Source organism: Mastomys coucha, unplaced genomic scaffold (genome assembly GCF_008632895.1).
Source record: "Mastomys coucha isolate ucsf_1 unplaced genomic scaffold, UCSF_Mcou_1 pScaffold15, whole genome shotgun sequence".
In the NCBI taxonomy this organism is placed as follows: domain Eukaryota; kingdom Metazoa; phylum Chordata; class Mammalia; order Rodentia; family Muridae; genus Mastomys; species Mastomys coucha.
In genome coordinates, this window is record NW_022196897.1 from 151,828,941 (window position 1) to 151,854,745 (window position 25,805).

General features: G+C 50.8%; 1 protein-coding gene across 21 annotated transcripts in view; it reads right to left on the bottom strand.

Moving 5' to 3' along the window:
* The window catches only part of Zmynd8 (zinc finger MYND-type containing 8), a 99,108-nt gene that overhangs the window by 12,480 nt on the left and 60,823 nt on the right, over positions 1-25,805 (bottom strand). For 12 of the 21 annotated variants that reach the window (XM_031372774.1, XM_031372783.1, XM_031372778.1 and 9 more), the window contains 6 exons: positions 20,929-21,075; positions 15,733-15,885; positions 12,562-13,071; positions 8,074-8,478; positions 5,743-5,933; positions 1,591-1,671 (listed from right to left, as the gene is read on the bottom strand). In XM_031372774.1, the coding sequence (XP_031228634.1) occupies positions 1,591-1,671; positions 5,743-5,933; positions 8,074-8,478; positions 12,562-13,071; positions 15,733-15,885; positions 20,929-21,075 (1,487 nt within the window). The remainder of the gene's footprint in view (positions 1-1,590; positions 1,672-5,742; positions 5,934-8,073; positions 8,479-12,561; positions 13,072-15,732; positions 15,886-20,928; positions 21,076-25,805) is intronic. The other 9 variants (XM_031372791.1, XM_031372786.1, XM_031372789.1 and 6 more) reach the window with 2 other exon arrangements.

Consider the following 25,805-nt stretch of genomic DNA (forward strand, 5'->3'; position numbering starts at 1 on the left):
AGAGCACAGGAGCCTGAGATGAGGAGAGCACAGGGAGAGCATGGGAAGCTGCGATGGGGTGAGCACAGAAGGAACAAGGGAGCCTGAGACGGGGAGAGCACATGAGCCTGAGATGCCACTAAGCTGGCTGCTACCCTCGGGTCCCCAAGCTCTCTACCAGGCAGCCTAGCTCTGAGCCCACTGCTCCAGAGCTCAGGATTGGGGATTAACACACTCTCACTCACACACACTCTCTCTTTCACACACATACACTCATACTTTCATTCACACACACACACACACACACACACACACACACACACACGCGCACACACACACATCCTTGAGGACCGTGTCTCTGAAAACCAAGGCAAATGAACCAGATTCTCCCCCACCATAAAAAATACAGGAGGGAAAACCACAAAGACAAGAACGAAACAATTTACATAGAAATAATACATCTAAAATTGAATTGGCACTTTGATTTTCATAAAGAGAGCCGCCAAGATGGCTCCACTACTGAGGGTCCCTGGCACCATGCCTAATGCCTGGGTTTGAGGGTAGGATGACAAGATAACCGGAGAGAACTGACTCAGCTAACCCACTCCTAACCATCCTGCGAACCCCCAACCCCAAATGGGCTGAGTACAGTGGTGCACACCTTGTATCCCAGCTCTCAGGAAGGAGTTGAACTCAGTGAGTTCAAGGACAGCCAAGGACGTACAGTGAGACCTTATCTCCCTGGCCCCCAGCTTTCCAAAACAAAGAAAAATCAAGTCAAGTCCACCTGGGACAGAGAGACTTCTCCTTGTTGGTTGACATAGTGAGTATAACCACAGAGGGTCATATTTATAAAGCACACGGGCACACACCCTTGCGCATACTTAGGAGTTCTAAAATCTCCACTGGTTTCTCCAGGGTCTCTCTGAAGCCTTTATATTCACGCAGTCCTCTCTTATTGTCTTAAGAAAACCCTGGCTCAAAGACTACTACTGTTTCTGCTTGGGCTTTATGTCCAGCCTGAGAGAAATCCTGCCCTCTGTGTGTTGCCCTGGTGACTGACTACAGGCCACCGCCAGCACCATACTGTCCACACAGATACCAGCAGGTGGTCACTCTGAGTGGCCTCAGAAGGAAGTACGGGGGAGAAAGAGTGTATGTGTGTGTGTGTGTGTGTGTCTGTCTGTCTGTCTGTCTTTGAATAAAAGAAAGCTTCATACCATACAAGAGGTAGCTTCGTAAGTAAATCCTTCAGCATTTTAACCACTGTCTTTAATCATCAAGCTATGGAGCCTCCAGTATACAAATTCTTACACCAGAAGTGCTTGTGTAAAATGGCCAGGGGAATGGAGAAGACTACGGCTCTGACCACACACAAACCAAAGGCGTCCTGTCTCTCTGTGATCTAACAGGATAAAGGCAGGAGGCAGGGCCAGTCTCCCCAACACCCACGAAATGAAACCCCACCCACTTAACAAAACTCCACCCCCTCAATGAAACTCCACCCCCTCTCACAGCAGCAACCAGCCCAGTGCCCGAGGGGTTTCCAGCCCAACTTCCGGTGGCACAGGCTCCAGCCCTAATTTCTGGGTATTCCCCAGTTCTGCTGACCTCAGCTATTGTGCTCCCAGTGGTGTTCTTGGAGAGGTCATTGTAGATTTCCGTCATAGTCCCCTTTATGGCGTCCATCATCTGGAAAGATAAAAACACTTCAGTAAGTGATACAAATGTAACCAAACACAGTGAAGTGTCTAATGGTGGTCCCAGACCCTGGATGCTTCAGGTTGTCAGACGGCTGACAAGAGCAGAGAGGGGCTGCTCCTAGTAACCGAGGGTAGAAGCCAGTGAGGACAGTAAAAGATCTACAGTACATAGGCCAGCCCCTCGCTGAGCTGAGAAACCAGGAGACCAAACTCTACCCCCACTGTCCTGTTGAGCCAACACAGCAGGTTTAAGGAAGGGATTATTTTGCCCTTGTGGCTTTATATTTAAAAAAAATAAATAAATAAGCCAGGTGGTGGCAATATACCCCTTTAACACCAGAACTCTGGGAAACAGAGGCAGGTGGATCTCTTGAGTTCAAGGCCAGCCTGGGCTACAGAGAGAACCCTGTCTCAAAACAAACAAAACAATTATAGTTTTGTTTGTTGAGTTTTTTGTTTTGTTCTGTTTGTTTTTAAGTCCAGACCTGTGTCTCTATCTGGTTCTACCTCCTCATGTAGCTGGTGACTGAGTGTCTATTCCCCCTGACCCCCTGACCTCACCCAGTTTTTAAGTTCAGTGGTAGGGCTGGAGTCCAGATATTCATTTGTGCCAGGCAAGCCCTGTACCAACTAAGCTGCATCCCAACCCACCAAAATAAACTGGGGGTGGGAGGGCACATTCCGAGACAGGGTATCTCCGTGTAGCCTTGGCTGTCCTGGAATGCACTCTGTAGACCAGGCTGGCCTTGAACTCAGAGACCCTTTTGCCTCTGCTTCCTCCAAGCAGAATTAAAGGCATGTTTGGGAATAGTTTGTATGTAGGTATGTAAATGCCTCGTAGCTTGAGTGGCGATCAGAGGACAGCTCTGTGGATCTGGTTCTCGCCTCCCGCCATTACATGAGTTCCAGGGAACAAACTCAGGTCCCTAGATCTGGGGGGTTGAAGATGCTTGGCCTGTGGAGTGGCTTAGTTGGAGTTAGGTTTGGCTTTATAAGAGGAAGTGCGTCATGGGAGTGGGCTTTGAGACCCTCCTCCTAGAGAGAAGAGAGTCTCCGGCTGCTGCCTTCCATCAAGACGTAGAACTCTCAGCTCCTTCTCCAGCACCGTATTCTGCCTGCATGCCTTGACACCTTCACCGCAATCTCCTCTTTTCCAACTCTCACCTTTACCTGTAGTGCCATCTCCCTGACCTTCCCTGCCCCCATGCATATGCATGACTGTGCACGTGTGACTGTGTGTGCACACGTGGATGCCAAGGCTCTACTTCCTCAGTCCCTCTCCACCTTCTCCACTGAGGCCAGGGTCTCACAACAGAGCTCACATCCAGCTTGCTCAGGGGATTCTGCCTCGGGTCCGGAGTGCCAGAATTAGAGACAGGGTCATAAAGCCAGTCATAGCAAGCGCTTCATCCTGGGAGCCATCTCCTCTGGTCCTACAATTCTCTCTTCACCAAAGAGTGGACAGGCCTGTGTCTTGTGTGTGTGCTGTGTGGACTCTCTAGGTTTCATGTGGCTCTGTCACAAGTTCTAGGTAACAGCAACATGTACAAAAAAGGAATTAAAAGGAAATGAGCAAGAAACGGTGACCACAGAATATAAAGCTTAGATTTCTTTCACCATCCAGAACTTTACATTTCTACTCTCAACTTAACCAAATAAAGTAACTTTTTTGTTTTGTTTTGGTTTGTTTTTGGGTTTTTTTTGTTTGTTTGTTTGTTTTTTCCAGGCAGGGTTTCTCTGTGTAGCCCTGGCTGTCCTGGAACTCACTCTGTAGAGCAGGCTGGCCTCAAACTCAGAAATCCGCCTGCCTCTGCCTCCCAAGTGCTGGGATTAAAGGAGTGCACCATCATCATCTGGCATAAAGTAACTTCTAACATAAAACTTATTAATTCCAGCTGGAGAGATGTTTCAGCAATGAAGAACACCAGCTGCTCTTCTAAAAGGACCTGGGTTCAATTTCCAGTACCCACATGGTAGCTCACACTGTCTGAACTCCAGTTTTAGAGAATCCAACACCCTCATACATGCACGCAAAACACTAATGCACATGAAATAAAAGTAAATTTTAATTTTTTTAATTAAAAAAAAAAAAACAAACCTTAATCCCAGCACTTGGGAGGCAGAGGCAGGCGGATTTCTGAGTTCGAGGCCAGCCTGGTCTACAGAGTGAGTTCCAGGACAGCCAGGACTAAACAGAGAAACCCTGTCTTAAAAAAAACCTTAAAAAAAAAAAACCCTTTTAATTCCAATCAGGGGCTGAGAAATGGCTTAGTGGTTAAAAGAACTAGCTGCTCTTTCAGAGGACCTGGGTGCAGTCCTGTGCACCCGCATGGTGACTCACAACCATCCATAATTCAAATTACAAGAGATCTGACTCCTTCAGGCCTCTGAAGAAAAGAAGCATATGCTATGATATGCTGAACCCTGACACCAACCCTGACCCAGACCGTGCATGCAGGCAAAATACCCATACATATAAAAATATAGTAACCGGGCAGTGGTGGCACACGTCTTTAAACCCAGCACTTGGGAGGCAGAGACAGGCGGATTTCTGAGTTCAAGGCCAGCCTGGTCTACAGAGTGAGTTCCAGGACAGCCAGGGCTACACAGAGAAACCCTGTCTCAAAAAACCAAGAAAAAAAAAAAAAGAAAGAAAAGAAAAGAAAAATTCCAAGCTGGGTGGAGTGACTCACACTTAAAATCCAGCACTCAGGAGGCCAGGTTGAGAGGATTAAAGACCAGGCTGACACAGAGTTCAGTAAACCCAAAAAGGATCGGGGGAAGGGGAGCAACCTTCTTCCCCACCCCCTCACCTGTGCCCTCATAGCTTAAACTGCTGTTTTTAAATCACTGAACACTCTTCATTGGCTCATTAGTAAAAGACAGATTGCTCTTGCTCACACAACGATTTACTAAATAGGAAAGTGTTTCTCATTAGCTATTAAATTACTGGCAGCGATAAGCCCGGTAAGCAGGTAACTCGCTAACACACACTAAGTTCATGGTAGTGGACTCAGTACCTCCACCCAGCACCAAGCACCTTCTACCCAGGCATCATCTCCATCCTTAGGGGTGAGCCAACAGCCAAAGGAGCCCCGGGGATCATTACCACATCTCTACTGATACCTACAGGACACAGCAGAGGTCTCCACAACACCAGGGTGCATATTTTATTCAACCGCGGTCATACAAACACTTGCCCGACTAAGAGAGTCCGCCAAGTTCACACACAGGGGGGCCATCCTGCCTGCCAGGCCACCAGCAGGCACTGAGCCCGAGACTGGATGACTTAAGGAGGGAGCAGCAGCCCCTCTCCATCCCTGGCATCTGACCTTGCTGGTGTCACAAGAACTCTCCCACGCCAATTCAGCATCCCTTCTCCCTGCACGCCAAACAGACCTGTGTTCACTTCTCCCCAAGAGAAATCAAGCAATACCAGTCCATAGCTTTCTACTAGCTAACCTGCTGGATGGCAGTGGCACTCGACTTTAATACCAGTATTCAGGAGGCAGAGGCAAGCCAGCTCTGGTCTGCCAGGACAGCCAGGTGGGGGAGTGTAGCCACACACCTGCAATTTCAGTTTTTCAAGGTCAGCCTTGAAAGAGGAAGACCCTGCCTCAAAATAAAACAGAATCGCGCTGGAGACACAACTCAGCGTTACAGAGTTTGTGTAGCATCTTCCAAACCCTGGGTTAGCCAAGAAAAAAGTAAGACAGATGAAACTAACTCAAGACTTGAATGCGGCTGGGCGGTTGTGGCGCTGCGCGGCGCACGCCTTTAATCCCAGCACTTGGGAGGCAGAGGCAAGCAGATTTCTGAGTTCCAGGCCAGCCTGGTCTACAGAGTGAGTTCTAGGACAGCCAGGGCTATACAGAGAAACCCTGTCTTGAAAAAACAAAAAAAAAACCAAAAACAAAAAACAACAAAAAAAGACTTGAATGCAAACTATCCTTGAAGACTCTCTGGAAAGCCAGCAACTTAGCCTTTTGTTTGTTTGTTTACAAACTACCAAGCCAGGGCCCCAACCACCCCGCCCCAGCCGCAGCGCCAACCCACTTACTTTGCTGGTGTACTTGGCAATGTCTGCGGCCACATCGGCTGAGGCAGTGGCAATGGGAAGGTCGGCATTGATCGCGGACGCCAGAGTGCTTGCAGAGCCTGAACTGCTGACCAGGGCCGCCGGCTGTGTGCTGGTCACCAGTGTGATGGTAGACGTGGATGGGCTCTGGGTGACCTCCTTCTGCTGAACAGCTAAGAAAGCAAAGGGTCTGGTCACTCCACCCATACGGAAAAGTACTTCCCCAGCGCACAGCCGGGGTGAGGGAGGAAGTCTTCTCATAGCCCTAGCCAGCTTTTGAACCATGAATGCCAGTGTCTCACCTTGCCCAAGCTCGAGCCAGGTTCCTCTGAGCTCTCTTCTCGACTAGGCGGCCAACCTTGCACTACAAAGACCTAAGCAAACGCAACATCTCCAAGAGCTCAAGGCTGTACAGTTTAGGAGACTTAACCTAGCCTTGAAGCACTAGACTGCCAGGACGACTTAACAGCTGGATGCAGCCAGCATCTGAAGACACGAGACGGCTCTATATGAGACGACGGGAAGAGCTTGTCCGATCACTGGCAAACCCGGACAGCTTCACAAACAGATCCTCTGCTTTCATTACAAGGTCTGAGCCGCCCTTTCTACCTTTGAAAATGCCAGCCAGCCCTGCGCCAGTCACTTTGGACCCCTTCCTCAGGTTTGGCAGACCCAGTGTCCTACTAGTTAAAACCACTTCCTGCCTGAAGTGAATAAGAGTCCATCACTCATTAAAATCTCAGTCCTTGACATTTTTGGTGTTTGCAGTGTTGGGAACTGAACCCGGGCTTTGCGCATGCTGGGCAAGCATTCTACAACCGAACTATACCTGTGACCCAACAACTTTAGAAGTCCAACAGCACATTACTCATTAGAATCAACGCCTATCATTTTAATTGGTGGCAAAACAGTGCCACACTCATTGAAGTCAGCGGCTTGCCACAGCGGCTAGAAGGGCAATGTGCTATGAAGTGAGGAAAACCAACACTTGGCCATTTTAGTGAGCCTCTACTGATCAAAGCCTGACCCGGCAGGCTATAAGGCATGCCGATGCAGTACCACTGCTTGAAGTCTGTCCCAGACCCTTTACTGATTAATTGAAATAAGCCTTACAAACCTGACACAGGACTACCTGGAAGCTGAGGACCCTACTGCCACCAGGTCTGGGCATTGCAGCCCACCTACCCTATGTGGAGGGGACAGCTTTGCATGGGAACAGAATCCAACAAGGGGTTGCCCTAATCCCACCTCCACTGCAATACGTGCATCAACTGAGCACACTCTTGACCTGTCCAGCTTTTCAGACCTTCCCCAGCCACCTGGCCTTGAGTCCCTGTAGGGGTCCCTGGGACTGGCCTGTTACCTCACTGTGATGAGCTCTGATGGCAGAAGCATGGGGGAAGGATAGAGCAGGTGTGGAGGAAACTCCTTTGCCCCAAGAAACCAGACCCGGATTAGTCTTCCTGAATCTGAGCCCACCGGGGTTCAGACAATTAGGTGGAGCCATCAGCTGCAGGACAGAGACGGGCCTCCAGCCTTGAGTCCTCAGAGGCTAGCTCGTCTCAGCGAGGGCTTGGAAGGAAACCGTTGCCCCTAAGGATTCCTCACACTCTGAAGACTTCCCCACAAAATGCCAGGAGGTCCCGGATGCTCACAAACCAGACTCCACAGAGCCATATTCATTGCAGCACATCTTACAGTGGGGGGGAAAAAAACTGAGCGCATCCCCAGTGCCCACCAGCAGGGCAGCACCTTAAATGAACGAGGAAATACTACGCAGCAGTCCAAAAGGATGTGACACAGACAGACCTCTAAAACATGCTGATGGGTGGGAGGGAGGGGGAAAAAATCGAGAATGGTACCATTTTTGCTTAAAAAAGAAAAAAAAGAAAAAGAAAAAAAGGTAATATTTTATGGTATAATATTGTATGGTATAAAAACAAACGTATACACATGCACTGGGAGAGGCATCAGGACAACTAATGATTGTCACAGAAGGGCGGACAATGACATGGACAGCAAATGGGCCCACATTTAGCATTCGAAATTCTACACACATATCCTGCTCCCTTCTGTAAGAAGGAAACACGTATCACTTATAAAATGGGAGAAAAAAAAATCTTAAAAAAAAAAAAAACCAGGTAAATAGTAATAGCAAGCCAGTTTTTAAAACTAATTCCATATGGGATGGTAAGGCCTGCGATGACCATGATACACAGGGATGTAGGGGAAAAATTAAACAGGTGGCCTTTCTCCTGTTGGTGTGGCAAAAAGGGGTTGGGCGCCACAGAGAACAGAAGGGGGCGGCGGTACCTTTCACGGCCTGTCTGGTCTGATATCTCGTCCCCTGGGAAGACTGAGGCTGCTGCTGCTGGCTCTGCTGCTGGCTCTGCTGCTGCTGTTGCTGCTGCTGCTGCTGGCGCTGTATCTTCTGCATGTGCCACTTTTGGGAGGACGTTTGAAACTTACTTGATGCGTTCCACACGACCCGCTGCACGGCTGGGACAGTCTCCTTCGGTAAGAGGGGCCTCTGCTTCTTCACTGGGCTTCCCGTGACGGCAGTGGCCGGCGCTGTGACCGTGACGGTCGACATCGTGCTGGTGGTGGCGGCCACGGTGACCCCAGCCGCGGGTGCTTGCGTGGCCGAGCGGGTGAGTACCGGCGTCTCTGGGGGAGACTGGTTGCCTGCCGAAGTGGACGGTGGTGGTTTACCTAGAGCTACAGCCAGGCGGGGTGGAAACAAGCAGAAACTGGATTGGATTCCCGAGTTGGGACTTCACACTGCAGGCCAGTTCTAGGTCAAACCCAGCAGAGGCTGAAGGAATTCAGAGAGCCCCTGGAGCCCCAAGGACAAGCATGGCCTCTGCGAAAGCTTGAATTTTGCCTTACTGAATGAAGTTCACATCCCAGATCTAGAAGTCACAAGCCTTCTGGGGGAGGAAAAGCTGAGCAGCCATTAACTAGTGGCTCAAGCTGTGGGTAATGCTGACAGCCCACCAGCTGCCGCTCCTGAGGAGGAGCCCTTGGCTAGAAAAGCAACTGGGCGGGCGAGGCCCTGGCTGTCAAAGGTGTGCACACCAAATCTACTCTCCCCCTAGACAAAGCCACAGGGAGGGGCGGCCTAGACATTTAACAAAGGAATTCAGCCTCAGGCCAGAGAACCTTCCCCCAACACATTCAACCTGAGTTCCTGCCCAGGCTACCTGGCCTTCTGGCTGTTTCTGCACAGTCTTTTATGGGCAGTAAACAACACTGGATTTCCTATCCTGTAATGGACAAGTTTAAGCCGTTTTTTTTCCCCCTAGACAGGGTTTCTCTGTGTAGTCCTGGCTGTCCTGGAACTCACTCTGTAGACCAGGCTGGCCTTGAACTCAGAGATCTGCCTGCCTCTGCCTCCCAAGTGCTGGGATCAAAGGCGTGCGCTACCACTGCCCAGCTTAAAGTTTTCTTAAAAGCGTTACGTTAGTGGCTGGGGATGTAGTTCATGGGTACTAGCCGTCTGCATTTACCTGGGCTTAAGTTGTGGGGTGGGACGGTTGGGGGCAGGACGGGAAGTCAGTAGAGAAGCTTCGCAGTGTACTGAACCCACTTATGTAGGGGAGATGGTAGCAGCTGCAGAGATGCCAGCTTACACTGCACCCCATTCAGGGTGCTCAGAAAACACACAGCAAACATGGCTACAAAGGAAGCTTTGCCATCACGGACCACATTCCTTGGCATTACATGAGGGTGACGCTTGTCCTTCCTCATAGATTCAGATCACCCAGAAAAAACACCTGAAAACTCCAGATAAAATCTTGAGCAAGCTTCAGGTTATAAGAAGCCAAGGAGAATGGAAGAGAAGAGTTGCTGTCCCCTCTGAGGTGAAGGTGTCCAGCCTGGTGAGCACCCCGCTCCTCTGAAGACCAGAGTTCAGTCAAGCTAATGAGAAAGCTACAGGGAGGAAGGACTGGCTGGTCCCCCGGCTGGCCTGACATACACCAGACCCTGTCCGCCCTGGGTACAGAAGCAACTCTAAACTTGCCCATTCTACCAGCTAGGTAGGTGTGCCTAGCAGGGTTCTAACGGGGAGCAGCAGCTGTGCCTGCGGGCTTTGCTGCTGGCAACATAAACGTCAGTATCAGTGCGGACTAACCAGCCAGGCTCACTTTTAGGGCCTCAAAGGGGTTCTGCTCTCCTCACTGGCTCTGTGAGGCGCGCCTACTTGTCGCTGATCTTTTTCCAATAGATGAGAGTAGCAGAAACCAATGTTCCAGACGGGCCAGGTAGGGCTTGTTAACTACCAGAGTATGGGAATTTCTTCAGTAGGATGAATTCCAGAAATTTCTTCACCGATTTTTTCCATGGGTAGAATTCTGGGGTCTAGGGAGCTCCGGGAAATTCAATTGTCTTAGAAAACTCTGAGTCACCAACCATTCTACCTAAGGAAATGCAGATTACTTACTAGCCCCCATTAAATTTCTAAACTGGAGGTTGAGTTTTGCATTTGTAAGAACTAACAGTCCAGATGGGAACACCCACAGTGAAGGGTGGTCCTAAAGGCTTTGTCTACCAAAGCACCGGAGCCGGAGCCGGGGTGGCTACACTCCACAACGTACTTCACTTCTGGATGGACCAGAGGAAAACCCGGTTGTAGAGGTGCTAGGAGTGTCGGTTCAGAGAAAGACCATCCATCCACCCACCATCCAGGAGCATCTCGGGGACTCTGGCTTACAGAAGTAAGTTTTGCTCAGACCCTGGGACACTGCTGACTGTGTTATGTTCTAGAATCATCTTTAACTCAATCTACCACTGACTCGGGATTCTCTGGACCTCGGCTGTTTCCTTTGGACATCACATCCAGGAACAGCTCTGCCAGAATCCTAATCATTTCTTTCTTTCTTTCTTTCTTTTTTTTTTTTTTTTTTTTTTTTTTTTTTTTTTTTTTTTTTTTTTTTTTTTTTTTTTTTTTTTGGTTTTTCAAGATGGGGTTTCTCTGTATAGCCCTGGCTGTCCTGGAACTCACTCTGTAGAGCAGGCTGGCCTCGAACTCAGAAATCTGCCTGCCTCTGCCTCCCAAGTGCTGGGATTAAAAGTGTGCGCCACCATTGCCTGGCCTAATCATTTCTTTAAAAACTATGAAATTCAATTTCCGTGGATCTTTTTGCTTTCACTGATAGGAAGCTCACAACCAAAATGAAAGCTATTATTCACGCCGCCCCCCTCTGCCCAAAGTCAGGAGGGCACGTTTTGTGTGGCCTGTTTTGTTTGAGACAGGGTCTGATGTAGCCGAGGCTAGCCTTGAACTCTTTATTCCTCTATCTCTTCTGCTGGGATCAGATGTTTGGGTTACCATGCCTACCCGTCCCAGCCTTTCCCCTAAGCCAGGGCGGAAGGCAAATCAATCAAAAGGTTCATTTCAAGGCTGGAAGGTCCCTCTGGGCAGAGGAGCTCACCACCAATGATGCTGCCCTAAATTTAATTTCCAGGATGCACATGGTGGAGAGACCTGACTCATAGTTGTTCTCTGACCTTCGCATACACACATACCATTTTTTTTTTAAAGCCTGTTTCAGAAAGAATAGGAAGTTCCGAGTGTCACAGGAGCAGAGTCCCACAGTGTCCTACATGGAGGAAAAGTTAGGCCTAACCAGCAGGCTCTCTACCCTAGACAGACTTATGAGGCCTTCAACAGGCCTCAGCGGATGCTCAAGCCTGCTTCCTCACCTCCCCCATCACAGGGGGGCCTCATCCCGTTTCTCCCTCCCAGGAAGCTGTCTTTATTAAGAACCGGAGATTCCAGACCACCCACGTAGGCATCTCCCAGGGGAAAAAGGCTCTCAAGGCCCAGCAACAACTTGCTTTAAGTCTGCCTGCAGCAATGCAGTGGGCACCGATTCCCGCCTTAATCCTGGTTAGGATGAGAGATTAGCTCCTATCAATCAGAAACACGGCACTGGCTGTCCATCACCAAACACATCCTGTACCTAAGAGACACCGCCACTCCACCCTCCGTGGACCACTCAGGATCTTGGATGTTGCTGCATGTTACCAGCATCCTCCAGCATCCCACCTGCCCAAGCCAGAATCTTGCTGTGACTCTGTGAGGGGAAGGACATTCTTCGCCCAGGCCCTTCCAGCCAGGTTCCCAGCATGCTGCACCTCCCAATAAGGACCAAGCCTCAAGAGATTCAGGCTGTGGTCCTCCGCCTGGTAGGTTTTTGCCCACTATGGGGGAGACATGTTTGGTGGATAGGTGCTCTCGCCATCTAGTGGCTAGAGGTCAGTGTTGCACCTCCACTACCTCCACTGGAAGGAGCCAAGCATTCCAGAGAATCCCAGGGCTCAGATACCGCAATGAACATATAATAGACTTGCCGTATCCAGTAGGTGCTCAATGAGGTCTCTTCCATTTTCAGTGGTAGCACAATTCCTAACGGATGGCGCTTGCCTAGCTGCGAGGCCCTGGCTCACCAGCACTTTAAAGTCCGTTATGGTGGTAAATAACTCTAATCCTATCACGTGGGAGGTGGAGGCAGGGGGATCTGAGCTCAAGGTCATTTTTGGCTATGTAATTCAAACTGAAACCTTAGGCAAGCAGACCTAAGGCTAATGTGAACTTCACAGCAAACAGGTACACTGTCCTGTGGGATGTATTTCTCTGTCTCACTGTGTTGAGGATCAGGCAGGACCATATACAGATCTTGGCTGTTTGTACCTTGAGACACTCCCTGTCATGGTGGTAGAGTGCTCATCTACCTTACACGAGGGCCGGGGCTTGACCCTCGATGTCAAACCACAGTCAGAGCCTATGTGACTTACCATCTTGCTTAGGCGATGGCACCTTGGGCTCTTTCTTGTTTTTCCGACCCTCCCGCCCAGAGGGATCTTCTCCTAAGTCTATGACAAGTTCGCTCTCTGAGTCCGAATCCAAGCCCAAGTGCACCGTGGGAGAATCTGTTTCATCCTTCCCCTTCAGCTTGTCCTTTGTGGGATGAGGTGACGGCTTTGCTTTCTCTACAAAGTCCTTCTCAGGCTCGGGGCTGGCCTTGTCTTTGGGAGGTGTGGGGTCCGCCTTCTCACCCACGGGCGAGTTACTCTTCACTTCCTCTTTGACGTCCACCTGGTTGGTGGGCTTGGGCTTCCTTTTGATGGCAGGGGCCTCTTTGTCCACCCGACTCCCCTCTTTGTCCTCGGGGTCCTCTGGCTCGTTCTTGGGCTTCTGTTCGTCGTCGCTGACATACTCGCTGTCGCTGCTCTCTGACTTTTCGGAATCCTCGGAATCACTGTGCTCCACGGCTGTGTAAACGTCCTCTGAGATCTCATTTATGCCTGAGATCAAAAAGAAAAAAAGAAAAATCAGCAGCGCGGCTTAGCCTCACAGCCAAGACAGGTGGGAGAGGAACCTCGAGCCATCTCGGTGCGAACAGCAAGGCAGAGAGGACTTTAGGGTGATCGAGACCCAAAGAAGGCAGAGGGCCTGCATGCAGGCTGTCAGTTTTTATACAAAGCTGACTCTTTGAGACTGACAATGGATGGGGTGGGAGGTGGGAGGGCGGGAGGGGGGCATTAAAACAGAGACCCAGAGAAGACAAGGGTCTAGGCACAAACCAGCTGGAACCCAAACAAGGCTGGGCTTCCCCAAGTGTAAAGAGGCAACTCCAGAAGGCCAGAGCCTTGGGGGAGTGCACAGGGTGGGTGGGGGTGCCGCCCAGCCCTAAGCACGTCTGCCTTCACACTTCCCAGCCTGGCAGCGCTGGCCAATTACCTGTACACAAAGACAATCGGGCAGTGGTGGCGCACGCCTTTAGTCCCAGCACTTGGGAGGCAGAGGCGGGCAGATTTCTGAGTTCGCAGCCAGCCTGGTCTACAGAGTGAGCTCCAGGACAGCCAGGGCTACACAGAGAAACCTTGTCTCGAAAAACCAAAAAAAAAAAAGACTAGAATTCTCTCCTGAACTCACAAATGAAGAACTTCCAGGTAGGAATCAAGGCAGGGATGTCTATTCAAAGAGCAGAGGAGCTGGCAAAACTGGGGTGCTGGCCTGTAAGTAGCAAGCAGCAGGCGGGTGAGGGGGGAAACTGCCAAACCCCTGTAAGTGGAGGCTGGTCTCTGGGTACCTGGTACCAAGCTGGCTCCCTGTGCTGCTCAAGCTTATGGGAATGCACCGTCCTTCTCATGCAGGGGACGAGATGAAACCACACCTGTATATGTCCATCAAAGAATGCAGGCACAGGATAGCAGGTGTCATGCACACGTAATCCATCCCCAAAAGAATGCGAAAACCAATCAATGGCCAAGTCTCTGCCATGATCTGGACGCGTCAAAGAGAAGAAACGCAGGAAGGACAAGCGCCATGGAGAGCCAAGGCACACGCAGTTGTCAGCAAGTTGCTGGGGAACTGTCTCTGCCTCCCCCAGGGCCCAGCAAACATGAGGTCTTTAATGATGGCACAGTCAGAGCTCTGTACTCCTGGTAGGTGAGCATCGGGGGGGAGGAGGCAGGAACTGTTATCTAGGGGACTTTGGGCAAGTGGCCAGCTCGGTAAGCCTCATAGGTTCCATCTGTCAAAATGGAGCTGAGGGCTATTATATGACACCCTGAATAACATAGACCCGGGGCTCGGCAGAACTTGGTGGGCCTGGGGGAAGGCAAACAAAGTAAGAAAATTCTTTCCTAGCAATAAGAGCTCCGTGGAAGGCCGCAAGGGAGATACCAGAGTAGCCCTGTAATCCTTGCCTCTCAACTCCTGGTGGGACAGGGACCCTATCAAGGAGAACCATGATGCTGGCAGGAGACATCTTAGCCGGACACCCGTGTATTGTCTCAGTGTTGAAACAAACAAGGTCCCCATTCCCCCAGCAATTTCCTGAAGGTGAGGCTGATGCCTGGTACCAACCAGGGGAACTTGTCTGTGGGGAAGACATGTCGTGCGAGAGACTGACCTGAAGCAATAGTGGGCCACTGACAGACAGGACCACTTAGCTATACAACCTCCGGTCGTCTGTTTAAACTCCATTGAATACATTTTTCCTTCTCTGCTTTTCACTACTACCCATTTCTTTAATTGGCCTGTGGGAGACAGCTGGCCACGGCTGTCAGAGCCTAAGCCTTGATCCTAAAAACCTTAGAATCCAATGAGACCCGCCGGGTAGTGGTGGCGTACACCTTTAATCCCAGCACTTGGGAGGCAGAGGCAGGTGGATCTCTGAGATCGAGGCCAGCCTGGTCTACAGAGTGAGTTCCAGGACAGCCAGAGCTACACAGAGAAACCCTGTCTCGGAAAAAAAAAAAAAAAGAATCCAATGAGACCCACTGGTCTCACACACACACCCCAAACACCCCGAGACAACCCCTAATCACAGCTCACTTCCCACTCAAGGGTCCAGGGTACCGATGGACACCAGAGACCTCTCTCAGGGTGACCCTCACTCCTGGATTCCTTACTGTCCAGACCCCCTGGAATAAATTACTACCCAGCTCAGTATTCCAGAACATAAGCTGTCTGCGTTAGAGCAGCTTCCATGGAGAAGATAAATCTCTAGAAGACTGTCTCCCCAGTTTTGAGGATTCCTTAGAGGGCCGGGCTCAGCACCAAAGGGCCCCTCATGCTTTGGGGCAAGAAAAGGATACAGGATGACAACCAACAGAAAATCAGCCCGAGAGACTTCCAGGAAGTGAAGGGGGGGGGGCCACACCTGTAGGTTGTCCTTTATAAAACCTATTCAAGAGCAATGCTATGACCCCTGAGTTTGGAGGTAAACTTCCCACACCTGATCTACTCAGGCTGGGGAAGACCCTCCACTGAATTCAAAGGCTCTTTAGAAAACCCAAAACAGCAAAAACAAAATAGTTCTGGATGCAGTGCATTCTAACTATCCAAAGAGCTGGAGGGAGGTCAAGGCAGCTGGTGAGGTCACAGTGGTGAGTCGCGCCTCCTATCCAGGTGCATCTCCGGGACTAGTACCCCCAGTGCAGGCAGCCGGGACGCACCTAGCTGTGCTTTGCAACTCTCTATGGTCTTGTCCAGGTTGAGCTGGAACCGGCTTCGAATCTGCCGCTTGGGAGAGATGAGAGGGACAGGGGCTGACTGCTGCTGGACCGACTCGCTCAGCTCCTTCAGGTCCATCTCGGCTTTGCTCCGATCTGGAAGACACCAGCACATCCTCAGTCAGACCAGCTTCTCCCACTGGTGGATACCCACCACCACCCATCACTCAGGTGAGCAGGGCGCTAATTAAGTGTTTATATTCAACCACAATAACATCCAGCTGCCCAGAGAAAACAGCGTGCCCGCGGTGGCGGACAGCAACAGGAAACACATGGCAGGCTTACTTCCCCCACGAAACAATGCACTGAGTATAGAAAATGCTTATCCCAGCTGCTGGTAACGTTTGTGAGGCTCAGCTGCATTGAGAAAGCTGCCAATAATCTATCCAGCCTCAACTAACCGGAGGGAAACACCTGCCTGGCCAGGGTCTAGAGACAGCTTCCCTCAGGCAAAAGGCACGGTACCCCAAGAGGACAGACACCCTGAGCATGTCCCTGCAGCCTCCAGAGAGGCTTAGCTTTCATTCCCAGTCTGTCCTGGCTAAGGACTGAACATCAAAGATGGGAATGGGGGACCTGTCCTTTCTAGCTTCAGTGTCAGCACCCAGGGCAGGCTGGGAGAAAGGCAGGGGACAGCTCTCCAACTGACCTGGACTGAAAAGTCTTCTTGGGTGAGCCAGATCAGCCTGACACTCAGGTCTCCGCTTCCCCGGCCACTTCTGGCAAGGTGCTAGCTGTCAGACCAGCTAGACCAGTGAGTTCCCTGAGTTGTTTCTCGGTGCGGGAGAGGAGGTGGTGCAGAAGGGAGATTTGCAGGGGGGGCTTGAAAGCCCTTCCTTTGGTCTGTTCTCCGCAACATCTCCTCCAAACCACCCCAGCTGACCCCAGAGTCTGTCAGTGACAGAAACTCCACCTCTAAGCCCATTCCCTCTGGATCGGAGCTGCCTCTCTGCTACCACAGACCCTGGGCCTCCTTCCACCGCTGTCAGAAAGGTCATTCAGTAGCGATCTGAGAGCTAGCTGAGCAAGAGGCGCTGTTCCTCTTTGATTCTGGCCAGACAGACCCCTTCCCTGGCACAGCCTCCTCCAACACCACTCAGTTCCCTCACAGCCTCTGCCAACCCACACGTGCACAGACAGAAAGCCCCAAACAGCTGTAACCCATTCATGACCACAAGGACGGCCCCACTGGGAGAGAACCCCTGTCCTCCAACTCATAAGACTTTGGACACATGTATGTATGCACCAAATATTCACAGCAGGTGGAGACACTACCCTTGTTAAGTCAAGACCTGCTCCCATGGGTCTATGTGTGCACACACACACATAGACATGTTCTTGTGTGCATCTAGGATCAGCTGGAATCGTTTATATGTGACCCAGAGGGGAGCAAGTTCCACCTGCAGGTCTGCTCTTGCTTTCTGGACCTAGCACTCAACTGGATGGCCTCCATGACATGTGTTCTGTAAGCACACTCAAGCATGCTTCAGGGAGCTTTCAGAGGTGAGAAGCGAACGTTTAAGTCTTCCAGAGAAGGGAATAGAAAACTACTCTCCTTCGTCCACCTTTGTCCCCAAGCACCCGAAGCCATTTCCTCACCGGGCCTGGAGGTGGGCTGGGCACTCAGGGCCACTGAGACTGGGAACCAAATATCAGACCAGGAAACAGTTTGCCTTAACTACGATAAGCCCTCATTACAGGAAAGGAGCCAGACCTGGCCTGACGACGTGGCTGTGGACAGGTGCATGAGTGCAGGTGTCTGTGAGTACACGCGCTCCTTCGTGGTTCCCTTAAGGCAGGGAACTGCCAGGAGTTCAAGGACAGCTTGGCTTTTGCCTACTGCGTGTGCCTATGTCTCAAAGGCTAAACTCTAACACGATAATCCAAAGTACCCATTTTACAAAATAAGGCATCCCTGGCCAATAAGCTACTTTTATCCCGTAAGAACAAATCGCTCAATGCATGAGAGCTGGGATCAAGTCTAAGGACTGGCTTTTGGAGACTTAACCCAGACATAATAACCCATCCTGGCGTGCTGGCTGGGGCGTGCCTCTCGTCTCCTCTGTGGGAGAAAGCAGCAGCTCTTCTCAGACTGCCCTTCTAGACTGGGATGGGCTCCAGCTCCCCTAGGCTACCAGCACTTTGAATGTTTCAGCTCCAGCTATAAATGGAAAACCAGAGAGAACAAATAGGCATGCTAGATAAAGGCGTGCTCCTCCATTTCTGTGAGGGAGCACAAAGCTGAATAGGCAACTTCACAGGGCAACTTGGCAGCATCTCTAAATGTGAACCCATGAGGCCTCTTGCCCTCCCTTTCTTTTCTATGGATTTCCCTCCCACATGGGCAGAAATGCCTACACTGTAGCTGTGTTGGAACGGACAACTACTTCATGCCCACGAGTAGGGATGAAGGCTCCAGAATACCCACAAACGGCACGGGGATAAAAGGGACTGCAGAAACACGGCAGGGAAGATTACGTCAGAAGGCAACCCACTCTAGGAAAAGGAAACCAGGGTACAGCCAGGGAGCCTTGGGGTGGGGAGAAAAAGACAGGATGGGAATGTGATTACCGGTGTTCCTGAGGGGCTGGGCATCAGTACTGACGACAGGGCACATGGGGCTAAGGTAGTCTTGGTCCTAATGGTGGGGAGTGCACTCCCACTGGTCCAGTGGTGTAAAAACCCCACTGCCCGCTCGTTCCAGCCAGGGGCACCCTGGGACAAACACTGCCAGGGATGAGACTCAGAACCAGAGGTGCAGACACGTAAAAGGGGGGGGGGGGGGCATGGAGACGGAGGCTCAGTCCTGCGGGGATGCCCTTCCCAAGGCTGGCGGCACCATTGCTGGAGGACAAGGACACACCAGCATTGTCCAGAGCGCCAATTTCCTGGGCTGCCCCTGTTCCATGGGCACAAAGGTAAGCAGGAGAGCCAAAGGTTCAAGGCCTTCCTTGATTATATGGTGAGTTCCACCATCCGTAAGAGCTGCACTGACAACCTGCCTCAAAAAAAATAAAAAGACAGAAAGGGCCCATCAAAGGGGATCAGCCATGAAAAGCGTCACACCTATAAATCTACCAGCCCGGGTCTAGCCCTGAGACCTGGAAGGAGAGAACAACTCCCCAAGCTGCCCTTTGACCTCCAGAGATTATACAAAAATGTGTGTGTGTGTGTGTGTGTGTGTGTGTGTGTGTGTGTGAAGAGAGAGGGGCCTTTAATCCAAGAACTCAAGAGACAGGGCAGGCAGATCTGTAGTTCAAGGCTGGCCAAGGCTACAAAGTGAGATCTTGCCTTATGGGGGAGGGGATTAAATAAGCCACCCTAAATCTGTAGTCGAACCCTCTACTCCAACCCAGGCAATCACTGGTTTGCCTCACACGTCTCCAGTTTGGCTTTCTTCATGTGCTGTTTTAAACAAAGCCCTGCTCAGCTGGACAATGACTTCTCACCAGCAGTCTCTCACTCAGCACCCCCCTTCAAGCTTCCCTCCCATGCACAGGATTCTCTCAGGTCCCCAGCGAAGCCCCTACCTGCCAAGACTGAAATCCCACCCCCTACTTACTGAGGTGAGACATATTCCTTAGAAGGAATGGGGGGGGGGGGGCACGCAACACAGGACAAAAATCAAAGATTCCCTTAAGCCGCCATCGCTGCACCCACACCTCAAGCTTCAAAGACCCAGGGCTTCACGAGGGTGCCCAGTGGGCTCCATGGTTTACGGAAGAAGCTATTCTTGCCAGGCGTGATTGGCAGAGAGGAAGTGTCACCATGAGAATGCTTCTGCTCAGAGTGTGAAGGTGGGAGGAGGCCCTAAGAAAAGAAACCACATTTCTAGAACGAATGTCCCAGAGACAGCAAAAAGGTCCCTTCTGAATCAAGCGAGGAACCAGCTGGTAGCTCTGGATGGAGTTCTAGCAAGGACCCTGACTGTCCAACTCCAGCCAGGATGCAGACAGAAGGCAAGGGAGTAAACTGGACCACACCTGGTGGCTGCTGATCCTGTCGCCCTGGGAACAAGTGACATGTTCCTGAGGATGCTGTGAACTCACATGACACCACACACAGATCTGGAATATCACAAACCCCTGGCAGCGGCTTCTCCCTGTGGCCTCCTGGCCCTGCTCTTCCCTTCACTGTTCTCTACCTGCTCCAGGGCCCTTGCTCCTTCTGAACACTCTAAGCCCAGCTCTCAACCTCAGGGGATCCACTGGGGCTGGGTGGATCTGCTGAGGTCATAAGCCAGGCACTAAGCTGCACCTTCAGTCTATAACCACAAGGTGGCAGCATTCAATTACTCAGAAATATGGGAACTACATAACAGGCCTGCATCGATCAACCTTAAAGAGCCCAGAAATTCTAACCTCCTACCCCTCATCCCTGGTATGCAGGGAGCATAGCGATGCTTCCTAGGCTGCATAAAAATTTTACTGCAAACTAGAACTACACGCATCGGCCTTGTCTCAAACACATGCACACACTCCCATACCAAGTAGGGCCAGGCCTGGTGGCAAATGCCCACAGTCACAACGCTTGGATGATGAGATCCAGATCCTGAGCTACAGGGCAAGCTCAATTCAGATGGAAAAGTCCACACTTTATAAAGTGGGAGGTGGTCACAGAGGCACCTCAACTAAGCGCACTTCCTGCACTTGGTGTACGGCTGGTTCCCAGCACCAACATGGTGACTTACAGCTCTCTGTGACTCCAGTTCTGCAGAGCCCAATGCCTTCTGGCCTCCACGGGCAAGGGACAAGCATGTGGCACACAGACACTCATGCAGGCAGCATACCCACATTCATAAAAGAGTTGAAACTGCATCGGAATACCCACCCCAAAACAGCAAGACTCATAAAACTTGCTTCAGTCACATGTATTTGCACAGGGCGAAACTGGTTTCCAAGAATTACTTGTAAAGACTGGCCCAGGACACCTTGTGGTGAAACACCTTAGCAAGCCAATGATCTGCCCAAGAAAGCCTCCTCCATCCTCTTCCTGCTGGTCCCCCCCTCCCCTCCCTCTACCCACCAAAGCCATCACATTTTCTGCCGAAAAGTTCGATGTGTAAGAGCCCCTGACAAAAGGACAAAGGGTAGAAGAAGTTGCTGCTGTCAAACACACACTTCTCAAAAGGCCACTGACCCAGGTTCAGGTTCAGGATGCTCCCGGTGGTGGAGGTGGAAGTCTTGTCGGGTTTCGTCATGATGGGTGTCGGCGCTTGTGGGGAGAAAGGCTTCGGGCTGCCAGACAAGCTCCCTGCTTGCCCCGTCTTGGTGGAAGCTGGAGAAGCTAGAAAAGTGTGTCAGGGTTAGAAGCTGGCTTTAAAAACCAGTAAACCAATAAAGGTCCCAGGTTCAGGGTTGAGGACAGTAGAGAAGGGATGCAGTGTGCTCCATTATACAAGCGCTGTTCAGGGTTCTAGATCGGAGTGCTAAGGTGGATGGGTGGCCATGAACTGCTGTCACCAAAGGTAGGCTGCTGGGCTGGGGACTCTATTAGACTGCTGTGCATCAAAAGGCTAGGCTGCCACTGAAATTACATTGGCATGTTCACAGGTTTAAGCCATGAGCAAGCCCCTCATATGCTGTATGCATAGGTCAGGAGCAGGCTGGTATGGCAGCCATTGGTAAGAGGGAATGGCTCACAGCCTGCCCCACCTGCCTCTGACCAGCCCTGGGGAGGTCCAGACCCTGTCTCAAGTTTCTCAGGGTGCATAAAAGCAAGCCGGACACTAGGTGGAGGGATAGAGATGTTGGCGAATTATCTCCTTTCTCAGTGAGTTTCAAACTCCTACAAGAAGGACAGAACTTGTCCCCATGCCTGAGCTGTTTAAACAAGAACAAGGACCAAAGCATTTCGAGGGACCTTGAGCTTCCTAAGGACCCACGCAGTCCTGACCAATGGTTACCCTCACGCACTGCTTCATATGTTTTTGGCACTGCCCAGCCTCGCTTCTGAGCCCTGACAAGGCAGCACCTGGCCAATTGGCCTCAAGTGAGGGTATGCTGTGGAGATCTGGTCCTGACAGGAAGTCTTAAATGGCCCAGGAGGGCAGGAAAAAAAGAACTGTGCTGTGGCTCGGTTCTGTAATCCCAGTAGTGAGGAAGCATATCCAGGGAGACCAGTTCGAGGTCATCCTCAGCTACACAGCAGGTTGCCAGCCAGCCCTGCAGGGAGAGCCATTCTGAGGAAGAAAGCTGCTGCATTTGGCTGGGTAGGTATGACACTGGTTCTGTGTGTCTGAGCCCATAAGGCTTGGAGCCCTCAGAACCAAAGAGATCTGAGTGCTGGGAAGCAAATATGCATCCTCAGTAAGTGCTGGCCCCACACTCTTGGTCCCCAGTGATTCTCCAGTCCCGAGATTTAAACTTTTAGTCTAAGGGAAAGACTCAAAACTAGAGAGACCTGGGCTCAATCCACGGCGGACACTTAGGGTTCAAATCCAAGCCCCTACTAATTAGCTGTGACTTTAGGTAAGGTACCTCCGTCTGCGGCTCCCTTTGGAAGAGGGACAGCCTGATAGGACCGGCAAAAACATCTACATACCTCGGGTTACAGTGACACTGACTCTAAGTGGTCGGTGGCATTGAGAGCACTGGGCATCCAGGAAGTTGGTGGCAGTATGTGTTCTTGCTGTCTTGAGGCCCATGGAACCTCACTCGTGTGCCACCCTTACCAGTGCATAACTGGGCAACACACGCAGTTCATTCTACTAGCCACCAGACAAGGGCAGAAGCAGCAAGCATCTAATGCCACGGAAGCCAGATGTTATGAAATATCCTACAAGGGACAGGAAAATCCCCACTATGAAGAATTATCGTCTGGAGAGGTGGCTTGGTGGTTAAGAAGGCTGCTGGACCTGGGCTTGAGTGCCTACACCCACAGGGCAGGTCACCACCATTTTTAATTCTAGTTCCAGGGGATCTAACACTCCTGGTCTCTGCAGGTATGGTTTGCGCATGGTACACAGACAAATATGTGAGCAAGAAAAAACTAATCCACATAAAAGCTTTTTTTTTTTCCCTGAGGCAGGGTTTCACCATATAGCCCTGGCTGTACTGGAACTTACTCTGTAGACCAGGCTAGCTTCAGACTCCGATACCTCCCTGCCTCTGCCTTCTGAGTGCTGGGATTAAAGGCATGCGCCACCACAGCCTAGTTCACATGAAATTTAAAAACACCCGCCTGTAACTAGTTCTCAGGAATCTGACATCCTCTCCTGGCTTCCAAGGGCAACCAGTGCGTGCGGTGCGCTTATCCACTCACATGGATGCAAGCGAGGTGTTCGTACGCATAAACGCCTTTAAAAATAAACCTCAAACATCAAAAAGGAGGAGTTAGCGTCTAGCCTCAAATGCTGCTCCTGACTTGAGAGTCATCTGAATCATGGAGTGTATGTGGAAATCCTTTCCCTCGTCTGGAAATGGATATGGAGCAGCAATTAGATACATATCCGCCAGGCCAGAGCACAACAACGCACAAAGAACCGAGAGTGCCGTTTGGTAAATATTAAATCCATTTTACCATAGGGATTAGCAGACTGCCTGACCTAGTAACCAGGCAGGCAGCCTTCCCCTCCCCAAGGGCTGTTGCTGGGGTAAGCACTCTCTTCCTTCCTTCCATACTACTCACTAAAACAAGAAAGAGAAGCCGAACAGAGTACTTGTTACATGAGGAAATGAGAATGAGCGAGCCATTGTGTGTGTGTGTGTGTGTGTGTGTGTGTGTGTGTGCAGAAAGGGCACGTGTGCGTATTTGTACACACGTATGGTGGCCAGGGAGATTCTTCCTTAAGTACTCTACAGTTTGCTTGTTTGAGTTTTCAAACAAGGCCTCTCATTAGTCTGGAACTACCCCAGAGCAGGTTAGGCTAGCTGGTGGGGAGCCTGAGGGACTTAACTGCCTCCTGCCCAGCCCTGGGGTTACAAGCATATACCACCACGTCTCAAATTCTTACAGGGCTTCCAGGCAGCGAATCAGGTCCCCATGCTCACAAGACAAGAGCTTTATTGAGACATCAAGCCCCAAATGAGGCATCTTTACGCAGAATTGCTACTACAAGAATGTTTTAAATAATTCATTCACTGCAGTTTATGATAGCTAAAAAAGATCCAGGGAATGGACTGCCCCCGGGGATAAAAACCAGGGCTTCCCTAGCTGTGGACTCAGCAATAAACAGGAGGTTTAAACAGGGCTCTGCTTGGGCCTTTAGAGAAAACAAAGGTGTCACCACACACAAAAAGCAACTCGGTGTGCCATGTTTCCTCTAAAGTCAAGTTTAAAATCTAAAACGGTGGGCCAACTATATGGCTCAGTGAATGAAGGCGCTTGCCACCAAGTCTCAGGACCAGAGAGAGATGCCTTCCATTTCTGGGACCCACAGGATGGAAGGTTTTCATAGGTTTGTCCTCTGCCCACCTCACATGTAGCAATGACAAATTCATACAATGCATGCATACATGCGCACAAATGAATCAAAGTATAGAGAAAAAAAATTAGGTCAGGTACGGCACACACCTTTAATCCTGGCACTCTGGTGGCAGGCTCAGATCTCTGTGAGTTCAAATCTAGCATAAGAGGTTGCAGAGACAGCTCAGCAGTCAACAGCACTTGTTAAGCCTGGGCCTGCTCCCCAGCACCCACATGGTAGCTCACAACCATCTGTAACTCCAGTGCCAGGGGATCCTGATCCCTTGCCCTGGCCTCTGCAGGCAAAAAGCATGTGCCGGTGCTGCTGTTCCTTGACCTGTCAATCACAGTCCACTCCCTTCATGACTCTGGGTAAGTACCTGAGGTTCCACTTAATGGCATGCCATGTAACTCCTCAGGAGAGCTGGCCATGGGACGGAGGGTTAGTTAGTGACTTAGTATTTGTCATGGACAGCCATTTTATGACAACTATTGATTTCACAATAAAGCAAGAGTCTGTGAAAACACTTTCCTGCCTCCCTGACAGGAAACCCCACGGTAGGAAGCCAAGACCAAAGCACCATTAGCTCAGAGGGGTCTGTAGGCTCAGGACAGTGCCATATTACACATTAGCATTGTCGGTGGGGTCTCTAGGAAATAGTTAGCAAACGCTGAAACCTGCCTGCCCAAGTGGCCCATATGTGGGCATGGAGATGGGGAACGGGGGGTCGAGGCCACTTTGTTAAAGGCAGAGGGATCCAAGGCTATAGTAGCTACAGGCTCCCTGCAGGACACAGGGCTGCTTGGAAAGCTGAAATCTGCTCATAGGGACAAGAGACACACAGGCTGAGCTCCCGAGTCTACTAAAGAAAATTATGGTGTTGGGGCCAGTGAGATGGTACAGCGGGTAAAGACACTAGCCACTGAATCTGAAGACCCGAGTTCAGTCCCCTAGAACACACATGGTAGAGGCAGTCCTGACCTCTGTAAACTGTCCTCTGACCTTCATAGGAATACACACACTCGCATGAACATGCAGGCGCACAGACTACACACCTTTAACCCCAGCACCAAGGAGACATCTCTGTGGATCTAAGGACAATGAGACCCTGTTGGGAGGGAGGGAGGGAGGGAGGGAGGGAGGGAGGGAGGGAGGAAGGAAAAGAAAATGAGGCTCTAAATTCTCATACTTACACATGCTCCCATACGTACACATAAGGGGCATTCTGGATTCTGAAAGCTGCTTATGTGGTTTTTTTTCTACTTTAGAGCATGATAAAGTTTTCTGACATTTTGGAGGGACCCCAGCCTGATCCCAACTATGTTACCCCTGGCTGTGGGGGTGTCAGAATGAATATGAACAGCCTCCTCTTCCTGCACTGACTAACATCTGCCATCAATGCTAACAGCAGAGGGCGGGAGGGAGCAGTGGGAGGAAGCAGGCATGCCTCAGGGACCGGCTGTGAGAATATGCCCAGTGGCAGAGTCCCTTCTGTTCCTTGTAGACTACAGTAAGAGCTGGCAAAGCTGAACCTATGGGCCTCTGGGCCCAATCTGTTCCCTGTCCCTGTGTGGCCTGCTATTTAAGAAGGGTATAAAACATTGGGGTT